Raw genomic sequence first — 22,793 nt, forward strand, 5'->3', positions numbered from 1 at the left:
AGTTGTTTTACAATAGCAGCTGAACAATATAACTGTACTAGAACACTTACAGTCTTACACTAGACCAGTATGCAGTGTACTACACCTTTTGCACCAGTCTTCCATTTCTAAAAACTTCAACTGTTGCTGTAAAAAATTAATTATTTATTTTTTATTTATCATTTGTTTCTAATTTAAAAATTGAAAAATTAGGCATTTGTTTCCAATCCAAAGATTTCACTTCCACACACAAACCAAACAAACAAACAAAAAAAAACCCGCAAAAAAAAAAAAAAACCACAGCAAAAAAAAAAGTAGTCTTGATTTCTGGTTTGCTTTTTAAAATAGGACACAGAGGTCTTAGTGGAATGCCACGGAACTCTCCTGCTTGGAACACTAGAACTATTTCCTTTCAGATAAGAGATACCTACAAATAATTACAACTAGGTGCTTAGTTAAGTTCTTTCAAATCTCCCCATATCTCTTGCCTTAAATAATTACCCAATCTATGTATAGAACATTTAGTGGTGTTGGCCATTGACTTCTAATAGGTTGTATTTCATGAATCCATTTGGAGGCCTGTAGTCACTGGTATTCCTCAGGGATTGATACTGGGTCCAGTCTTATTCAACTTGTTTATCAATGACCTGGATGAAGGGATAGAGTATACCCTCAGCAAATGCTGGTGATACAAAGCTGGGGGCAGTGGCTGGTACACCTGAAGGTTGTGCTGCCATTCAGCTGGACCTTGATAGGCTGGAGAACTGAGCAGAGAGAAACCTAATGAGGTTCAACAACGGCAAGTGCAGGGCACTGCACGTGGGGAGGAAGAACCTCCAGTACTAGTACAGGTTGGGGGCTGACCTACAAGAGCAGTTCAGCTGAGAAGGACCTGCGAGTATTGGTGGATGACAAGTTGACTACGAGCCAGCCATGTGCCCTTGCAGCCAGGAGAGCCAACAGTATCCTGGGTATCAGGAGGACTGTGGCCAGCAGGTCAATGGAGGTGATCCTCCCCCTCTACTCAACCCTGGTAAAGTTCCATCTCAAGTGCTGTGTCCAGTTCTGGGCTCCTCAGTACAAGAAAGACAAGGAGCTACTGGAGAGGATCCAGTGAAGGGCTACAAGGATGATCAGGGGTCTGAAGCATCTCTCTTATAAGGAAAGGCTGCAGGAGCTGGGCATGTTTAGTCTAGAGAAGAGAAGACTGAGAAGGGACCTCATTAATATATACAAATATCTAAAGGGTGGGTACTTGGCTGAACACGAGCCAGCAGTGTACCCAGGCAGCCAAGGCAGCCAACAGCATCCTGGCTTGTATCAGAAATAGTGTTACCAGCAGGACTAGGGAAGTGAAGCTACTTGAGGCTGCTAGTTTAAAAAAAAAAACAAAAAACCCCAAAGAACTTACTAATAGCGCACATAGCACTACCCAGGTTTTACTCTAAACATTAGGCATCAGCCTTTCTAGTAGACACAATTTGCAGTAAAAATCTCATGGCAGAGGGTGGGGAAGAGTTTCTTTCCTAAACAGCAGTCATGTGAAATAATGAAACTGGCAGATAACCAATTGCAGAAAATACCATCTTACATCTTCTGCCACAAAACAGAACTCATTCTGATCTGTAATAAATTAACGGTTCTTACTTGGAAGCACCTTTGATGATATCAGTCAACGTATCTCTGACCCTGCAACAGAAATAGGAAGAATTTGCACCACGTTCATTAAGCTGTAGCATGAACTCAGCTGAATTCCCCTTATGCTTTACACGTGTCCAATCTAGATTAACTCATCTTGCTATCAGAAGACTTTACACAAATTAATCACAAGCACTAAAACTATAAAAGTGCTTATGTACCACCCAACATTTCTTCATTGTCATGTATGCTACCAGAGTTTTATAAAGGGCTCTTATTTGACTTCATACCACCTTTTATAAAATACAGCTTCATACAATAGCCATGTATTCACTGACCTGTTAACACAGATTCCAGATGACTGTGCCATGTCTTAGCTTAATAAAATGAAAATATTTTACCGTGACAAGCATAACAATTTATCCAACACTTACTATAGTCCTGGAAACTACTATACACAGTTATGCTATAAAGCAATATAGTAACCTGAATCCATTTAAATAAAAGCCATAGGAGTAATAAAAATTTCTCATGCATTACTGTATCTGATTTACAATAGGCTACTTGTCTGCATTTGTTCAGTTTTGCATTCCTATCAAGACAGAAGCAGAGATGCAGTGAATCTTCTATATTGCCAAGTTTGGGTGAGAAAAGAGATCCTCCGTCACTATAACATGCAGCAGCAGCCTGGCCATGGCTTTCACCCAACAGAAAAAGATACTCTCCAATCACAGGTCCACAGCATGGCTTGTAAAACAGGGCCATATGTTATAAGACTGAGTTATTCTCAGGCTGTAAAAGAAACCTACTCAGGCTTTACTTCATAACCACATTGTACTCGCACACAGTTTCAAACCCATTTACACCAGAAACATACCAACTTAGCAAATATGAATGCAAAATTTCACAGTACTTGCACAATAAAGCATTAACACTGAAGTTTGTATCAAGCTGTCCACAGTCAGGTTAAACCCAGTGAGCAACACAAATGCTTAACTGGTACTCAAGTTAGAGTCCTGAAGCACCAAGAAACTAAAGGGCAAGAGTTAAAGATATGAAAGCTAACACCAGGCTCTGCGTTCACTTACTGCTTTGATTTCTCTGCTGTTACAGGGAATTCTGTTCATTTTTTATATAGTTTACATTAACACTATTTAGGAAATACAAACTAAGCTTTCTATGAAACCCTTTAATCTAAATTCAGCTGAAATAAACCAACAGACATAGAATCACTGAAGAGGTTGGAAGGTACCTTAAAGACCACCTAGTTCCAACTCCCCTGCCATGGGCAGGGACACCTTCCATGAGACCAGGTTGTGTAAGACCCTGCCCAACCTGGACTTGAACACTGCCAGGGATGAAGCAACCACAAGTTCTCTGGGTAACCTGTGCCAGTGTCCCACCATCCTCGTAGTGAAGAATTTCTTCCTAATGTCTAATCTAAACCTACCCTTTCTCAGTTTAAAGCCATTCCCCTTATCCTGTCGCTACATGTCCTTGTAAAAAGTCCCTCTCCAGGTTCACTGTTTCCCCTCTAATTTTATATTCCTGTTGAGTGTGACTTAGGAACACCTTTTTGCCCGACAGGCAAAGGCCATTTTAATTTGTATGTATGTATTTTGTTCCCGATGCACTTGTGAACAAGCACAGTACAGGTATTTACACTGTCCATGGATATGTAGATCTTTCTCTCCCTGGAGCCTCCATTTCCTACCTTGTTCCCTTGGCTGTGGACATATATAGCTAAATCCTGATAGACTGAGAGACACTCCTTAGGTGACTGAAACAGAAGTAGTTGAGGATATGGATCAGCCTGTGCATCATATGGTTGGTTTTAAACAATATTCTCAGATTCAACATGGCCAGCTTGCCACATGAACTCAGGTGGGTCTCAGTTCACTACAACATTCATACCATGGCTTACCTTTCTTTTATCAAGCTATTTTCAGTGAGACAGCTCACTTAATCTCTACAAGTAAGTTTTGCTTGTTGCATTTGTTTTGTCTCCTTTGAGACAAAACGAATACAATTTCCCATTCCTTCCAGTTGCCTACCCTCCAAAATTTCAGACACTGTAGAGGGGAAGGACAGACAGTTACTCAGTAGCTTCTTCCAACCCCCCAGCACTTTGGCCATTGTATCTAGTGTCTGTTTTATTTTGCTTTTCAATAGTGCTCATGCAGTCTTCAAACTTGCAAAACTAAAGGCTTTGAAAGTCTTGCCCTTCTCTGCCCCCTCACTTGCCATTACAAGTGATGAGAACCAAATAAGCACTTACCAGAGCCAGGCTGTAAACTGCTTGTACTGCACCTCTTCGGGATTCTCTTTTCCGTGTTTTAACTGCATCTCCAGCTCTGCCTGCCTCCCCTGCAGGAGCACAGAGTAAGTCAGAAACAGATCTTCCACAGCAAATCATCATAATAAGATTTCCTCAGAGAACACTTAGATAACAGATGTAGTCCTTCATTCGAGGGCTACTTCGTAAGTGAACTTGACTGCTTTTCAGAAGTAATATACAATGTATTACGTAAAAAAAATTCATAATTTTTTATTCTGAGTGAGGAAAACAAGCTGCAGATGGCACAATCAGCCACAGATACTGAGACATCTCTCCTAATCCATGCAAAGATACAAGTTCCCTTGGGAAGGCGTACAACAAGCAGGGAATAAGATTTAGAAGCCTGCTAGCTAAAAGGTATTCTAGCAGCAAAACATCACTTTTTTTGATTCACTACTTAAAGCAGAATGCCTCATCCTTTTCCTTTCTATCATCTAACCTCCCTGTGACATCCTACAGCAGTTCTTTCTATACTTTAAAGGAGATTACATGGATTCTGGCCCCTTAACAATTGTTCTCTAAACGTTTTAAGATGTCAGATTACATCTCAACTTGTTTAGATTGTCAGTTACTGCTCCTTGGTAGGTTATTAAGCTGTAACTAAAAAACTATAGCCAGGGTGAGGTATTGAACACTTGTAGTTTGGGTGTGCATAAAAACCTGAGAATACAATAGAGTCAATCCTGTAAATTCAGATGTCACCCAAAAGGTTACAGAAAGTCTCAAAAACATGCTGAATGCACAAACTGGTGGAAGTGCTTAAGCATGTGGGTAGACAAGAGGACTTTCAGGTGTCCAAAGGGAAAAAAATCCTCACGCGTGTGTTTTGGTGACCTGGACTCTGAATGCCAGCCTCTGAACTGTAGAAATGATTACTAGCTGTTCAGAAATACTGAATTAAGTACTATCCAGACTACTCATCCTATACTGCAGTCTCTTCTGGCCATCTCAGATGGTACGTATCATAGCAGCAAAGGGAGTTAGTAAAGATACCAGGTCTCCAGTGAGGAACTTCAGAAACAACAGAAATAGGCTCTATTGCCCAATAAAATGGCACGAAACCTGAGGGAGGCTTTCAGAAACAAATCTGGTACACGACAAGCTTCTCCTGAAGTCATGACTCAGAGAGGAAGTAAAATAGAAAAGTAATTAAATGCAAGCAACAATGGCCCCCTCTGTAGTTAGGACCTAAAATTACAATTTAAATAGCCATTGACTGCTTTGTAATAGGGTTGGCTCACTTAGAATACAGTATTTTGCTGATGGCCAAGATAAAATTTCTTTTGAAAAAGTGAGAGCAGAGTATGTTTTGCTGTACAGCAAAAAAATGAACAGTCAAAGCTTCCAGAATTTACTCAGCAACCTGAGATGCTCACATTGAAAATAGCTGATGTGGCCTGGAAATATAAACAAATAAGACCTTTTAGTAGTACAAAGAGAGCCTTCTACAAGCCATCTATTTGTTAAAAGTTTTTTTGATAATTTTCCTGTTGAAAAGCCAAATGATACTACTCTGCTTTAGATATCAGGTCAGCTAACCTAATGAAAAAGAGGATTTAAGGTATTTTCTAATCATTAGATATGAAAAAAATAAAGATTCAAAAAAAAAAAAAAAAAAAAAAAAAAAAAAAAAAAAAAAAAAAAAAAAAAAAAAAAAAGAGTCCCTCATACTGTGACATCATTACATGCTGATAAAGAGAAGTTCTATTTAACGAATAATTCCTTGATAGCTTTTGTCTCCTTTGTGGTAGTCTAATTACAAAATTCCTACTCAAAATAATAGGTTAGAGCTCTAGCTAAAATTTTACATCCTAAAAATTCTAAGAATTGGCACATTCTGCAGCTTGACACAGGAATCAAATAGCAAGAACCTACACTGAAGCAGAAATTATACTTCTCCAAAGTATCCCAGGTTATACTGCCACTAGCTGAAGACTCATTTTTATTTTCTTTTCATAGATTTTACTTCTAAACACCTCAAGCTTATTGTAACTTGTGAGGATCCTTTGCTGGTAAAAATAAAACTCATACCACCTGAATGAGCATTTTTTTAAAAATGTGCACAATATCATGAACCTCGAAATTACCTGCAGGATTGCACTGTAGGTCCGACTCATAAATCCTAACCAGGACTGTGGCAGCAGTATGGAGCGGTGCCATTCGGAAGGTTGAATGTTAACCTGTGCAACACACCAGAAAGGGTAGAATTGGTTACATTAAGTCTAACATAGCAGAATGTATGTTCTGTAACCTGTGATTTGCAGGCAATCATTGGAAGAACAACCCTATAGGCTCACACCTATGGGATGTTACACACGGCTGTAGGAAACTAAAATGATAATGTACTTTGTTCTCCTTTCTGGTTAACACATTAAGTTAATTTCAGCTTCGTTACTGATGGTTGCTTCAGGTAGTTCAACAGATAATTGATCCCTGAGAGAGTAGTGGAATTGTATGTAGCAGTAAGCATCATACTTGGAAGCACTGGTAGACAAACATACACACAGAACAAAGATGTTGGTGCCATTTACGTTTGTTATAGGTGCTTCTAAAAGCTTTGAACGGATATAAAATAAATACAAGTAGATGACTATCTAAATACAGGGGAGATTATTTAAATTAAGTTAGTGAGTTAGTGTCCATGCCTAGGGTATATGTAATTATGTTCAAGCACATAGTTCAAACTTCCTTTAAGGAAATGAATTGTTAAAAAAAGAAAGCAATGACAAGGTTTCCTTCTAGGAAGCACCAGCATAGAACTGACAAGAGGAAAACAAGACCACCTCAGCTACAATTTAAAGAAATATGCAGCAGCTTTCCCTGCCTGCCTTCAAATCTTACACAGGAATGACAGCCTCAACTTCACAACAGAGTAACAACTCAGTCAACTACACAATTTGATAAATGTGCTATCCTATATCAAACTTCCTTCAGGAGTCCAAGGTTGTTTTCTTCAGTAAGTATCATAGCAAACTAACTGAAAGACTTTTTCAAGCATGTTTAAAAACAAAAAAGAAGTCAAGTGATCTCAGTAATAAGCCATCTTCTAGCCCTTTTTAGCCAAAATCTTATTCACACACCCCTCTCATCTCTGCTCATCAGTTCCTCCAACATAGAATCACAGAATGAATAGGAATGGTAAGGACCACAAAATTATCTAGTTCCAACCCCCCTGCCATGGGCAGGGACAACTCACACTAGACCAGGTTGCTCAAAGCCCCATCCAACCTGGCCTTGAACACTGCAGGGACGGCAAATTCACAGCTTCCTTGGGCAGCCTGCTCCAGTGCCTCACCACCCTCACTGCAAAGAATTTCTTCCTTTTATCTAACCTGGATCTCCCCTGTTTAAGTCTGAATCCATTACCCCTTGTTGACAAGCATTCAAGGCCCCAGTCAGAATTGTCTGCCTCAGGTTCCTGAGACATCTGCAGCAACTCTAGCCTTTCCCTTTGCCTCTACTCTGAAACTACTTTAGATTTGTGCATTTAGATTTGTCTCATGGTGATCTGTAAAGCTCACCACAAAATCCATAATTGTGCATCAGAGAAAAAACAAGCCTTCAAAACACTTCAGATGCTCTGGCAGGAAATAGAAAGCTTTATGTGTATTGTTCTATTTAAAGCAATTAGACAATATGGTCTAATCAGGAATGTATTATTAGCAACTCGCACATCTTATCTAAAATTTGCAGATATACTTGATGACCAGCAGACCTGCTGAGCAGCTTTTAATTATTTAACTTTCTTCATGGCAGTAAATATTTACAGAAAGTGGAATGAAAGACAAGAGGGAACACAGCATCTTCACATGACAAAGAACACTCAAATAGATTTCATCTGTGACTGAAAATGACTGGCTATAGTGCTGAAGATGACCACATAAGCAGTGCTGATACCCGCTATTTCATTACAGGAAAGCAGCAGTCTTTACTCCTCCTCTATCACTGGATATACAATGATAACAACAACTACATTAAGCATTCATTAACTAATATTAGCAAGTACAGACAAAGCTGACAGGAAGTGAAGTTCAGATTTGTTTGAGTGCACTGTTTATGTGTAAGAATATACTAGGCCAGTGGGAGGCACAGGGAAGTGAGGTCAAGTGACTTCTGGACCAGTAAGTGGGAGTGAAACACTGCCCCACTGGTCCTGTAACTTTCTCATGAAGCAGCACTGCCAGGCCAGGCTGCTGAGTAGTTTTCAAGGATGAGCTGCAGCCTGACATCTGAGAAATACACCATAAGAAACAGCATGAGCTAGGACCTAGTAATCAAAGTTGATTACTAGGACCTGTTGATCAAAGCCTAAGGATGTTCCCCTGAAAAGACACACAAGCATAGGTTGTGTTGGCCAAACCTCAAGACAGGGAATGCTGGCAAACCACAGGAGATACTGCTCCTGTACTTCAACGCTTCTGAATACACACACCACAAGTTTTGCATGCTTCTGCAAGACTGAAAAATAGTTATCAAATGAAATCAGAAGGTCATTTCCCCTCTCCAATGCACTCCCACTAAAAATCAAACACCATGGCAAGGTCTGGATGGGCTTTCTTTCAGCACTGGTACCACTGTGTTTGCTGGTCATCTTTGTATATTGCTCACTCATTTTGAACTGATACTCAGTCAGCAGAGGGCACATGAAACCAACATTAGGGAACAGTGAAATTCAGCCTCATTCTACCATTTCCCTGGTATCTAATACAGAGAATACTGACTACAGAACCTAGAAACGATGATATTAATATTTATGGCTGAACTTAAAACCTGCTGTAGAGCAGGGAGACTGGGAATCCCAGTGAGTTCTTTTACTAACTGCAACAGGTTTCCACCTCAATAGCCCTGCCAACTCACTTGATGCCTAATTTCAGCTCATCTCTAACAAATGTGTGGGTGTGAAAACACATTTTAAACAATACCTATATGTCATTTAAATGTTTAGGCATGTATTTAAATGTTCTTTTCCAATATGTGGCATATAAACTGCAGCCTCAGTTCATAAATGAGGCTAGCATTACATAACCATATCAATGAAACACTGAAGTAGCATCTCTTTTAATTTCAAATTTTGCTTAGAGGCTCTTTTTTAACATACTTGCATGTATACACTTTCAAATCCTCTCCCAACATTCCTCTGTGAGAAAAAAATTGTCTGACGTTCTCTAAGGCACATTAGACTGAAGAGGAGGAAAGCAAAAACCTACAGATTACAAACTTACTTCCTGAATACCATTTCACCACTGGAGGAGATATATTCAGTAAATTCAGGAGTGAAAACCAGCGCAAGGCAGTTCATAATCTTAACTACATCCACAGAAATACCTCAGCACAGAAGAATACACTATAGTGAATTCTGTTCCAGGAAATCCAATTATCTCCTTAAGGTACTTCACATATAAGGGTTGAATCAGACCATAAATCTCTTAATCACATCAAAATCAGATCAGGTAGGAAGTGTACAGAAGGAGCTTTCCACTTCAGTGCTCAAAGGTGCATGTCATTGCAGCACATCTAGTGAATGCACTTCAAAACAGAAGCAGGGAATGCTCTGTGAATATAGAGAGTGCCTAACATGATCATTATTTGTAGAATGGTATTTAATACTGTACTCATCACTGGCACTGTCTCATCACTGGCACCCAACTTTGTCATTGTGTCTGTAAATATTACTAATTACTAATAACTGTGCCATTTTCAACACAAAGAAAGCACTTGAATATTGAGAAAACATGTGAAGGCAAGACCATCCTTCCTTCATTCTAAAAGCACTGCACTGCTTCCAATGGTCAAAGCCACCATACACCCCATTTGTGTGTCAGAAGCAGGCTGCTCTGTTTTTTCATATAGCATGAACTGTTCCTTTACCTCCATCAAAGAAAGAAAAGATGGGTAGCTAGCTGAAAGCCTAGTAACTTTAACCCAAAACATACACTTACAGAACCATCAAATCATATGGTGCATGATGTGAATGTATGTGACTATTAATCCCAATTAATTTTCACAACAGAACTAAGTGAAGCTGGTAAGAGATTATTCCTGTAAAATCCTAGATTTACTCCCAAAACTGAAACAGTCACAGGTAATTAATAGCTAATCTAGCCCAGGTGACTGCAATAACCTCAGGGGACTTCTTGTATAGTTGATCCAGGCAGCTGTACAGAAAACAAAGAAAACCCGTGGCCTGTGTGAATTCTGACCACTGTGACTACAGTAGCTTACAAGTCCCTCTCAAAGAGAGGACTCAGAGAGACTGACGATTAAACAAGCTCTGTTTAATCATCAGTCAAACAGCATATCCCCATTTCTAGGGAACATGATCCTCCTCTTTCAAGTCACCAGTAAAGAGCAATACAGCATTTTAAATGCACTACCGTTTATTGAACCTATGTTCTGCCTCCTGCAAGATACCAGTCCAAATGACAACAAAACTACTGTCTGATCACCTTAATATGATCTTGCTGACAGGTATTACAGCTTCATGCATTCCCTCATCTAGAGTAGCACCTATAAGACAGAGCATGTCTGGCCCATTAAGTTTTAACAGTAAGTTACCTTTTCACTGTTGTTGTTGCTATCAGATTTGAATGACTGCTAAACCCATGTATTTGTTATTTGTATGCTTTACAGACTTTTAAACATACTAGAAGAAATTCCTTCCTCTGCATACAAACCTCACATAACTAATTTTTTCTTTTTTTTGTAACAGAATCACAGGCATCACTCTTCTACACATAAAGAATCTCACAAAAATGAAACTGGTTGCCTCAAGCCCCTCCCCATGCCCCAGTTTTCAAAAAACCTAAGTGTAATAATGGCAACTAAGCATACAGATACACAGACAGATATGCAACCTGTAGGTTCATATTCTACAGATAAGAGCACTGAAGAGACAAGAACCTTATTAACCCAGCACAGCAATTATACTGATGACTGCTAATCGCTAACTAAGGAAATGCCAACTACTGGAGGTTTTTAGAAATAAAATCAATGGATGCTTGCTATCTTCCAGTTAACTGTAATTTCTTGGTCTTTACCTCCACCTCACATTTTTCGCAGAGCTTTAGACTGACAGCAATACTTCAAAGACAACTTTAAGACTTTTTAACAAATGCTTCTCACTTTACTTAAGGAGTCACTGTAAGAGTTAACACCCCCTTCCCCACTCTCCCCAAATAAAAAGCAGTAGCAAACAAATGTCATTCTGGTAATTTAAACCCTCTAACAAAACCCCGCTTAACGTGCTGTGTTGAACTGTGCAGCAATGACTTCACAAAAACACATTAATTCCTACAACCACTGTACAGTGAAAAGGTGAGCCTAGGTCCTACTAACTCAATTTTCTTAGACCAATACTGCTATTTGATAGCTTAAGCTCCCTTTTTTACTGTTAAACTCTGCTCCTCAGAAGAACACTGAGGACTAAATAAACACTAAGGCACAAAATTCGGTCAGATGAGCACAGGGACACCCTCCTCTTCTTGCCAAAGACTCAAATACCTTTTTCTTGACAACCCTAACTCCAACTGTCTCTCTGTAGAAGGGGAAAAAAGGCAAGAAAAAGCCTTGTCTTTTAAAGCAGTATTACTTCAGAACAGAAATAGTGATCTATTTCAATTAAAACTTTAGTTACTGTGAGTTTTTGCTAAAAAGGTACAGTTAGGATTCTCCGAAGATGTTTTGTGCTTAGGTTTGTATTTCAAACATACTTGGATTTCTCTTCAGTTTTAATACACCTTGAACCAATTGGCTTTGTAAAAGACTGAGATACTTAATAAAATATTTCTGTCTCCAGTCATTGGTATGTATCACTCACTCCATCCAGCTCACCACATACATGCTATCCAAGTCCATGCACCATTCATAACTTCTTACACTAAATCTGCTGCCATGACATAGTTTGCAGTATCCCGGTGGACTTCCCCTGGTGCTCTCCATTGGAAAATGCTAGAAAACATTCACTTTCATTGCACACTTCTGTGAGGATGAGGGTATCATTTTCAGTTTCTGCTTTCACCCTTTGCAGTCAGATGTAAAAATGGAAAATACCTCTTAAACTTGCCTAAATGATTAGATACCTTGAGATCTGTGTTTAAGGGTGGTTTTGACATTTTATTTTTACTATTTGAGAGAAGAACTTGAGATCTGAAGAACTTCAGGACCGTGTTGACACTGCCTTCATAACAGAGCACCAGAGAGGAATTTCTATACCCCAGTACAACTGGTGCAGACTGGCTTTCGTCCTCGTACCCCTTAGCCTAATTTCTCCTGGGATCCACATGGTGTCTCTATGGCCACAAGACATGATTATTAGTTTGTGGCTTTTCAGTTCAGAAGAACCAGAATGATAACATACTGTATGATAGGTAAAAATTTTGTATGTATGGTAGTATGTGGAAGTGTTTGAGAGATGGTTCAGAGCTAGAAGACCGCACTAGGTAGAAGTTGCCAATTTCAACACTCACATTGATTGACTGGAAACTTCGGGCAAACTATGCATCAGACAGGTTTGCTAGAAAGGGAACTAATTCATTTGCTCTAAAGAGAGTGAGGGAGTGAACCAGTATAAATGCAGTGTGAACAAGCAGGACTTGAGAGCAAAGCCAGCAGAGCACTATGTGGCTGCACCACAGTATCAGAAGGCAATAGCCCTCACACATTTTCTACTGCATGTCCACCTGTGTTCTGTGTCAGTCTTTCAGTTAGTAAACAAAAAACTTTCCAAACCCTATGCATGCAACCTTCCCACTCAAACCCTATGCTACACTTACTTCATAAGAGGAAGTGTTTAATGTCAGTGATTTTACTCATCCTAAAGGAATTTTGCAGCTGCTAGTCTCCAGGTCTACTGGGTGTCAGTCACAAACCAGAATTAGGACCCAAACATGCTCCCAGCTGCAACCCATATTTTATTCATTCTACCTCTTCCAACTTCTGCAACAAGTACAGTAAGAGTATTAGATGAGCACTTCCTTTTATTTTACACTAGGTCTGGTTCACTATCAACACAGGATCCATCCTATGCTCTGAAGAAAAGGCTCCGCTGTACAAAACAGCATACAATAAAATTATCTTTAATAGCACCAAACTGCCTGTACGTGGGACCAGAAAAAGAAGGAGTAATGGGACCGTTTAAGCTTTTCTATCCTTGAAAAGTGTAACAGAAATTAGTACTGCTGTGGGGTGGGGAAAAAAAGAAAGTCTTTAAAATATCCAGATATTCACACACTGGTTTTATTCCTGGACATTCTGGCTAAGACTCAATGTAAATTTTACAGAAGATGTTTTTCATCATCATGTAAGCTCTCTTGCTTGTATCAGACTAATACAATTTTATACGTTCTTCATGTCCTGTGAGCAGAAAATTCACCCTCAGACATAAACAATTAACCTCTGCAGCAATACAAAATGACTGTATTAACAGAATTATTTCATGAACTTTTAAAGAAATCAACACACTTCCACTTTTGTTAGTAACTGCTCTCACTAGCGTAAAATTGGGAAAGGAACACTTATTTCCATGGATCCAGTTTATCTACTTACTTGGTTTACTGCTCTCCAAAATTTCCAAGGATCAACTTTCATATCAACTATGAAAGTACTATAATTCTAAACACTGAAAGATTTTGTTACAAGCACTTTAATTTCTTTAATGATTAAGTGCCCTTTTTCCAAAACTACAGCAAAGGTAACTGCATGGTTTCTGTGATGTAAGCCTAATAGGTCAGGGAGTTGAAACATTTAAAAGACAGAATAAAACATCAAGTCTTAGCAAGGTGCAGATGTAATTTCCCCACAGAACCCCATTGTTGTTCAGACCTGTTATTCACCTACAACTGGTTACATACAAGAGGTGTAAGGCAGATATAGTAGTCTGCAAGGCAAATACTGGCAAGGTCAGCTTCTGTTTGTTTGCTGATTTTCAGAAGAGGTACTTCATCAGTGAATGCTTAAAAAGTATTTACATGTTAAGTTAGCTGGCCCTCACAGCAACTGTAATTAATTATCACACATTCATACATGCCATTGCTAGCTGGTGCTAATACCTAATTAGCATAAACAAAAGAGGTAGTAAGGCAGAAAGAAAACCAGCAACTTACCTCATGAATGAGGGCTACCAACATTTGCTGGAAATTACGGCCCCTGCTGGCCAGAAATCGATTAATAGGCTTGCCATCTTTGCCCATATGGACTGGAAGGTCATAACATGACAACATACCAGCTTAAGGAGGGAAGGAAGGGGAAAAGAGAGGTCAATACCAATACTCATGGTAATAGTTCATAAGTCTTGCATAAGTCAGGAGAGAACCGAAAGCAAAGTAAAGTTAACAAAGCCTTCAACTTAAACAGCCTATATAAGCATAGGCAAGTGGCGTAAGACATTGTTTCTTGAACTGATTAACTCTCAGATTCACAGAAATCTTTGGGTCAAAGCATGCATATTTGTCTAACTTCAAGAAACTGACAGCTTACCTGCAAGGCCTGGCGTCATGCCTGGTTGTTTGTTCCTTTCATACATTTTCAGCAAGAAGTTTGGAACACTTGCCATGGCCTTTCCCTGATCTGACCGTGTGGTCCCTCCTCTCAAGGCAGAATGATAGATACCACGGGGCATGTTGGTCATCTCCTGTTTCACAAGTGATGTTGTGAACTCTTCAAATGCTGAATGAATGAAGGGGGGGGGAGGGGGGGGGAAGAAAGGAGGAGAGAAGAAAGGGAATGTCACAGACCCTGACGACAAGGACCCCAAACAAACCCTGGAAAACCCAAAATGACACCACTGCTTCCAGGGAGATAAGCTTAGACAGACTAGTAATGTCAGATACCAGAACTCTTACCAAGCCTCTCTGACAACACTGCAACACCACACTGCAATTTCAAGAGGCTCTGAGTAAGTCACATACTAAGGCAGGGAAGAAAAATGGTTTTAACTGTTCCATGAGTTACTGATTGCCTTCTGACTGCTACACCAGTAAACTGGCATTCACTGACAGAATGACAATGAGAAATAAAACTGGTATTTACCAACATAGTGAAAAATATTGTCTCTAAACCCAGGCTGTTCTAAAGAGATTTAAAAGAAGCACAGTGCAAAGAGGGTAGATGGAGTGTATATATGTAAACAGTGGATAAAGAGAGGAGTATTACCTTGACTTCTGTTACCATAGCTGTACAAATTGTTTAAGTTCTCTGCTCTCAAGCTATGCATTTTAGAGTCTAATCAGGTTTAACATTATACAGAATATAAAGTTATTGTTCACTTATGAAGTCAATCTGATGCAGCTTTTATAGGCACACATTAGAAAAAAAGGTCATGTTTCTGCATGTACAATATATGTACATATATAACTGCATGGTATTTGTTACCACATCACAAATGAGAGCCAGCATTGTACCAGCAACTTGAAAACTTTGTATGTTTAAAAATCTGCTAGTGCTTTTGTTACACAACTGAGTTTTAAGGGGATTTATAACAACTGTTTCACAGTAGGCTTGAAACTTTGGCATACAAAGTTCCCAAATTACATGCAGTCCTGCTTTGACTAGAAACTAGTGGACAAAGGAGACAAAAGGGTATTCACTCATCCTTTCTGGGTCCAAGAAATACCTATGACAGCTTGGAACAAAACAGTTTTAAACCATTTGCATTATATGTTTTTATACTAGTTGTTGTGGTTTAAGCCCAGCCAATAACTCAGCACCATGCAGCCACTTGCTTGCTATCCCTTTCCTCCCCCAACTCTGGGCAGGATGGGGAGGAGAATCAAAAGAATGTAAACCCCACAGGTTGAGACAAGAACAGTCCAGTAACTGAAGTACCATACAAAACTTCTACTACCACTAATAATAATAAGGGAAATAACAAGGGGAGAGAATATAAAACTAAAAAAGGAAGGGAAAAAAAGCAATAAACACAGGTGATGCACAATGCAATTGCTCACCACTGATACCCAGCCTGACCCGAGCAGCAATTGGTCCCTTCCAGGTAACTCCCCCCTGTTCATATACTGGGCATGACGTGCTGTGGTATGGAATGCCCCTTTGGCTAGTTCGGGTCAGGTGTCCTGTCTCTGCTCCCTCCTGGCTTCTTGTGCCCCTCCTCACTGGCAGAGCATGAGACTGAAAAGTCCTTCATCAGGGTAAGTGCTACTGAGCAACAACTAAAACATCGGTGTGTTACCAGCATTTTTCTCAGACTAAAGCCAAAACACAGCACTGCACCAGCTACTAGGAAGGAGGAAAAATAAAGTGTTGTAACTGAAACCAGGACACCAGTGAATGACAGCTGCACCTTCTTACTCAGTCTGTTCTCTCCAAAGCCCATTCTGGTTTCCCATCTTCCTGCTAAGTTGCCTATCTCAGCATCCATTACACAGCTCGAGTTTTCCACCTGGACACATCACTCTCTTTAGTTGCCACATGTTATGTCAGTCTTCTCCACAAAGCTTCCAGAACTTGACAGTTAGCACATATAGACTCTCCAGGCGAGACTGCACATGCTCCAGACTCCAATGCATGGAGTACTGAATGAACGGATACTCCAGGCACTTTCATGGGAGCCCCCACTGGGGGAAAATACTACAAAATACTACTACTATCCCATGGCCACGTTTACAGGTTACAATCCACATCGACACCTCATGCATTCTACAAACAGTGAAATAATAATGCTGTTGTCCAGGCACTAACATCACAAGCTTGTAACTGGAAATGAAAGATAACATTCGTGAGAGTAATCAAGTGAACATTCAAAATCCCAAATACTAAAAGTTATTCAACCGCATAGGTGTCAAAAAAAAAGTGCATCAACCAGAGACCACCTGTTGAAACCTAATTTAAAATCAATATGCATCACTAAAGCATTAAGCATAGCACTGATCTCTTTATTTATTAAATAGCTTTTTGTATACAGCATTGTTTTAATACTATTAATACTCTGTTTCTAAAACATTATGGGTTTGGGTGTGAGGTTTTTTCCTTCAGACCATGCTGGGCTAAAATACAGAGCTGCCTTTAAAAACATCTGCACAGTCTTCCCTACTGAAGTTGCACTTCAAGGAAACAATGGACACTTGGAGTAAGTAATAAGCAATTAGCTTTTCCTATAGGAAAGATTAGGATTTTTAAAGTTATAAGCATTTTTTCCACCACCAGGGCCTCTGGCCCACTGTCTTCCTAAAAATGGGTTAGGCTTTTGTTTTCCTTTGCACTTTTGCTTTAATATTTTTCCTGTAATTTGGTATGACATTTTCCCGCTGCACTTTAACGTGACACTCCATTATAAAAAAGCCACGTCTGTAGAGTCACTATGATTATAAATCTGTAAAGTAACCTCTAATACTGAATATAACATACCTCCTAAAACAGAAGCTGGCATTAGAGACAACAGCTTGATATATGAAGAACCTGGAACAAAAAGATCCACTTCCTTCTCCTCTTCTTCTTCTTCATCCATGTCTGCCTCCTCCAAAGTGTTAACTTCTGGTCGTGCCTGAAAGGTTAAAAAAAAAAAAATATCAGCACAAAAATTCAAAATCCATTACCTTTCACGATTCCGAGTGTCAACGAAGTGTCAAAAATACTAACTAAAAATATGAAAAGTTCCTCATTTCATTAGTTTCACTCCATTTCAGTAATTTGAAACTAAAAGAACAAAAGCTTTTCTTCTACTTGAAGGAAAGGCAAAGCTGGTTGACAGAAATTATGAGTATGTAAATCCATATCTAAGTACGTAAATCCATATCTATAAAAGTAGAATTTACCTCTGTCAAAACTGAACTAATATTCCTAAAACTTCATTTTTTCTCTGAGTCTTCTTCAACTAGAGAAAAACAGTATTTTATATTGGCATCGGCACTTTGATATACACACGGCATTTGTGCTAGGTGTTATTATACCATACACGTTTTCAGAATTTGAAAAACTGTAATTATTTACAATGCTTTCAATGAAACCCTATTTACTTATTTTCTAACACGTGTAAAGTAACAGCAGCAATAAAAGCTGTGTACTATTGTAAAAAATTCAGTATTTTAGCTGTGTTTAGACATTTCCCTCATTCTATCTTGTGCTTTTCCATGCAAAATACATTTTTCATTTGTAAGGTTTGTACTGAAATCTTCTCATTGATTTATATAAAGCAAGTATGTTTTTTAATTTTAAAGTTGCTTATTCTGACTTTCCATAATAGCTAGTTACAACACACAGATGGTGCCGATCTTGTAATAATGCAGTAAATAAAAACTTACTGAAGTATTTACTATGACATAAAGTACCAATGGACTACTGATGAGTGCCAAGTCTCTCTTAAAAAAAAAAAAAAGTTTTTCCAAAAAGAGGTCCTACTTTTCAAACTGACATGCTCATTTCAGGAACAAAAGCTCTAAGCATGAAGGTGACTGCAATACACGACACAGTAATCACAAGAGCTGCCTAGTGTTAAAACTCAACTGCAAGCATTAACAGAAAAGCTTAAAATGCAAATCAGGTGCCCAAAAAATAACCTGCTGATTTAACTAATGCAAGAAGAAAAATTACTTTCTGATTGCTTAGACCTCAGTCTCCATTCGTGCCTGCTCCTAAGTTTTAGTTATGCTAATCATACATAATACCATGCCATTTCACTAGCAGGAGCTCATATTCCTTCTATACGGGAGGATGGTTCTCTGGTAGAGATGGCATAAACCCTTCTCTCCCTTCCAATAGGATATAACCCATGTAAAATGCTACCTGTTCAGGAAGATGAAGAATTTTATGTTCTTCAAAGCCAAATGCTGAGAGTGATTTGAAGGCCGAAATGGCTACAACAGCATCCTAGAAAATAAACAGGAGAAAAAAGAAAATCGCAAGAACAGCATATACAGGAAGCTACACACACAAAGAGCCTATCCACTAACTACTGAATGCTGAAAAAAACCCTTTAAAATAACAACGTTTTCCTGAGGCACACTCTCAATTGCTTACTTCATATATACAATGCAAACTAGCAGGATCCACTACCTAAGCTTGATAGCAAACACCTGATTGCTAAACGGCATTACTGCTGTAAGGGTAGTTTATGTAGCAATATCCAAGCTATATTTACACTAAAATAGTCTCATGGTGATGATGCATTACAATACACCTCCAAAGAATTAAGTTAGTTCTTATGGCTGCAGTTTTTCCTAGAAGCTTCCCCAGATCAAAGCTGAAGTCTACCACTGGAGTCAAGTTAGTTTGTGCTACAATTCTCCTTGTGAGTGGCAGATGTTAGGACCATCAACTACCACCTTTCATGTCCATTACAGTGCTTCACAAACAGTGTTAAATGGTCAATGACAAGAAGAAACCCTATCAGAAATGAGACTGCTTATGAAACAGATAACCTTGTCTTGAACAGAAAGGTATAGAACAATATCCAGTTGCTGACACCAGGAATTAACGTTTCCAGCTGTATCACCTACCTTGTTTTGCGTGTTGTTCCAAAGGAAGCTGATAACTTGAGCTTTGAATTTCTATAAAAGCAAACAAAACAGACATTCACATTTTCTTTAACCAAATAAGCAGTTGAAATAGAGATAGTTACCTGAAACAAACTGCTGTCACATCAACATGCACAGAGCAAGGAAAGTGGTTTGAACTGTAGACACATTCACATGTCCTCACATTCTGTGAGAGGGAAAACTGATCAACCCTGAATTGGAATTTCCCACCTATCTCCCAGGATTCACTAAGGCAAGCTAAAATTGTGAAACTGTATGGAAATATGCATTATCATTAACCTCAGTCAGGCAGTGCATGCAGCTTAGAGATACTAGAAACAAGCAGGTACACATAAAACATATACAAAGATGCACTAAAAGAAGAGACTCACCTTATTCCGTGAGCACATACCTCATGTTCATTTGTATTCACAGTTAATGAGGGAACCAGGGCAAACAACTCATTCAATGCTTTTAAAATGAGGGGTCTTGTATCACAACTGAGCTTTGGTGACAGAGCATTCCATGTAGAACGGATGCAAACAACCTGAAGGAAAATTGGGAGGCACCATTGCTAACAGCAAACCCGACCTTATTTAAACATCTCTTTCCAGCACTTGCCACCTTTCTTCCTACTTCGGAACAGGAATTATAAGATTCACAAAAAAAGCAAGCATGTCAAAAATTTACTTGCATTAACAATCTCACAGTGTATTAATTGACATCATGCAATAATACTGCACAACAGTTCACCAGATAAAGCAGCTACCAGAAGGAACAAACAGGACACTGTTAGCGACACACAAAGTTGTAGATGCATCTTCATGTAACATTACTGGTCCCATTCATTTGTTCAAATCAGTTTAAAAGCAAGCTGTTTATGGGAGTTCAACAGGATGAAAGCAGGGGAAGCTAGTGAGGAATTTATGTTTTCTGGGAGCCCTCCAAAACAAAATGCTCTTAATCTTTAAACATAACCAAATCCAAACAGGCTTGCAGAACAGAAGAGTGTAAAACTGCAGGAATACAGCAATTTTTAGGAAAATGTCAAATTAAAATTAACACTAATACCACAGCTTCATGAGCCCTCCACTAAGCAGGTCAGTTCTTAAAATTTTCAGAGAGAGAAATCACTTCAACGAACCAGAAACCTAAGAAAAGCAATTCTGTTGGGAAACCACAGTAGCATCATGCTTCCAATTTTTAACTTAAAGGGAAAAAAAAATAAATTAATTTTATTCTGTTAATAACAAATTTGGAGTCTTGACATTTGCTTTCCAAATCCTTAGAACACAGTAACTTCAGCCTTTTAAATTTGCCTTTGCAGAAACCAGAAAGGTACTATGCACTTCCTCCAAGCCCAAGACCAGTGTATCCCCAGGATGAAGAATTCAGGCAAAGGGTAGGACACCTGCATGGATGAGCAGGGAGTTCCTAGCAAACCTTAAACTCAAGAAGGAAATTTATAGGAGGTGGAAAAAGGGACAGGTCAAGTGGGAGGACCATAGGAACTTCATCAGCATCCACAGGGATGTGATGAGGAAGGCCAAGGCCCACTCAGAACTGAGCTTGGCAAAGGACATCAAGGAGAACAAGAAGGCCTTCTACAAGTACATCGACAGCAAAAGGAAAGTACGGGAAGAATCTTCTGGGGACATGATTCACTTCTCAGAACTCAATTCAAAAAGGCACTCCACATTTTGCATAGCTTTAAATACATGAACAGTCCACTGAATACAAGACCACTTTTTGTGCTTATGTTCATGATTATCCTTAAGCGCTTTACCAAAATATCCTTAATTCTGAGACTCTGAAATTGTTAAGCAACTTGTCATCAAGACATTTAAGACATTGTGCCTAAAATATCAGTGTCACACACAGTCAGCAGAAAATTTTATAGTATATAGAGAAAAGAGTAATCTTTGGTCATATGAAAAGACGAGGAAGCAGACATGGGATTTTTATTTTGTTGAAGCTTTAATAGAAAGTATAGGATTTGAAAGTCTCCTAATGAAAAAAAGAATATTCACACGGGAGTTGTACAGATTAATTGTTAGAGAAGCATTTTGATTTCTTCAGACAGGTTATCCTGAAGTAAAAGTATTACTGCTGTGCAGCAATACCAGAGCTGAAATCCAAGCTTTTACTTTTCTCTTTTTCCTAGTGTTGCAAGTCAGTACAGCATGAATATAGTAAGTACACAGGGTTTTTTTTGCAAGCTGAAAGCAATTAGACAAAAAAAAAAAAAAAGAAGAAAACCACAAAACCAGTACTGTTCCACTTGATCCACAAGTTTTTGATGCTCAGCTTTATTAGCTTTATTTCCAAGAAAACACAATTCAAGCTTCAGATGACAACAAAATCTGCTTTATTTAGTGCATTCGCACAGAAAGAAGTCTCCTTATAAATGTGAATACTTCCACTTAGGGATGCTAAAAAAGTCCTTTCTATCTACTGCTTATGTTCACCACCGTATTTTATGAAAAATAACAATAGTGTACAGGAAGATTTCAAGCTAAGGCTGTGGCCTGCTGTGTAAGTTCTTCTTCAAGACTCAAAGTAATTTGAATGATTTTATACACACTGGAAATTCTTTGGACTGTTCCTCACACCAATCCAGGTCTATGCTGACTTCCACAGTCAAAGCAAATGGCCTTTCTCATCTTGGAACCTGATGAAAAGTGTTCAAGTAGTAAGAATCATTTTGGTGCTTTTGGAAAGGGAAGGGGACCCAGTGAAACACTTGTTTTCAACTTCAAATCCATTCACAGCTAATACTCCTATTCCTACTATACTTCCCTTACTTTTCCCTTCAGTAGGAACAATTTACACTGCAAAATCAGCTCAAACTAACAATTTAACTTATTCACCTGTTTGACAGTTGAATAAGTATCTTCACATTCCTTCATGTACTCAGTTATTTTAATAAAAATTCGGTTATTTAACTGTTCTGATTCTATCTATACTGATCACTCTTTACCATGAGACCTAAAGTAACAGTCAACTACTAGATTGATAATGCACAAGATCTGTTCATCATGCAAATAATCTTTTTCGTATGCTCTTATGTTTGTATTCAACTTTCAGAATTCAGACTGAACTCTAAGATCCCTGGTGAAAAAGTCAGCTTTTGTTCTGCAGGAGGACACAGTGATTACAGAAGCTGATTGCACCAGCTGCTGCAGTGATTCTCTGCTGAGGAAAACAGGGATGCTGCACAAGCCTGCTCTGCACCTGCTTCTTCTGGTGTAAGGCTTATCAATCTCTTCCTCTCTCTTTTTTTAAACATTCATGTATTCTCTTTATTAAGTATAAAAAATGTTAATATTTATCTCTAGGACTGATGCACATTTGAGATGGAAAAGGAGCCTTCTACA

The 22,793-nt window shown here is 38.9% G+C and overlaps 1 protein-coding gene across 1 annotated transcript in view; it reads right to left on the reverse strand.

The window, feature by feature from the left end:
* FOCAD (focadhesin) overlaps positions 1-22,793 on the reverse strand; it is an 86,328-nt gene that overhangs the window by 25,579 nt on the left and 37,956 nt on the right. The window contains exons 15-23 of the mRNA XM_010021345.1: positions 19,829-19,963; positions 19,399-19,449; positions 18,686-18,769; positions 17,312-17,447; positions 14,429-14,617; positions 14,056-14,177; positions 6,043-6,135; positions 3,896-3,984; positions 1,627-1,668 (exon numbers count right to left, since the gene is read on the reverse strand). Coding sequence (XP_010019647.1) covers positions 1,627-1,668; positions 3,896-3,984; positions 6,043-6,135; positions 14,056-14,177; positions 14,429-14,617; positions 17,312-17,447; positions 18,686-18,769; positions 19,399-19,449; positions 19,829-19,963 — 941 coding nt within the window. The remainder of the gene's footprint in view (positions 1-1,626; positions 1,669-3,895; positions 3,985-6,042; positions 6,136-14,055; positions 14,178-14,428; positions 14,618-17,311; positions 17,448-18,685; positions 18,770-19,398; positions 19,450-19,828; positions 19,964-22,793) is intronic.

Source organism: Nestor notabilis, unplaced genomic scaffold (genome assembly GCF_000696875.1).
Source record: "Nestor notabilis isolate BGI_N333 unplaced genomic scaffold, ASM69687v1 scaffold8629, whole genome shotgun sequence".
NCBI classification, from domain to species: domain Eukaryota; kingdom Metazoa; phylum Chordata; class Aves; order Psittaciformes; family Psittacidae; genus Nestor; species Nestor notabilis.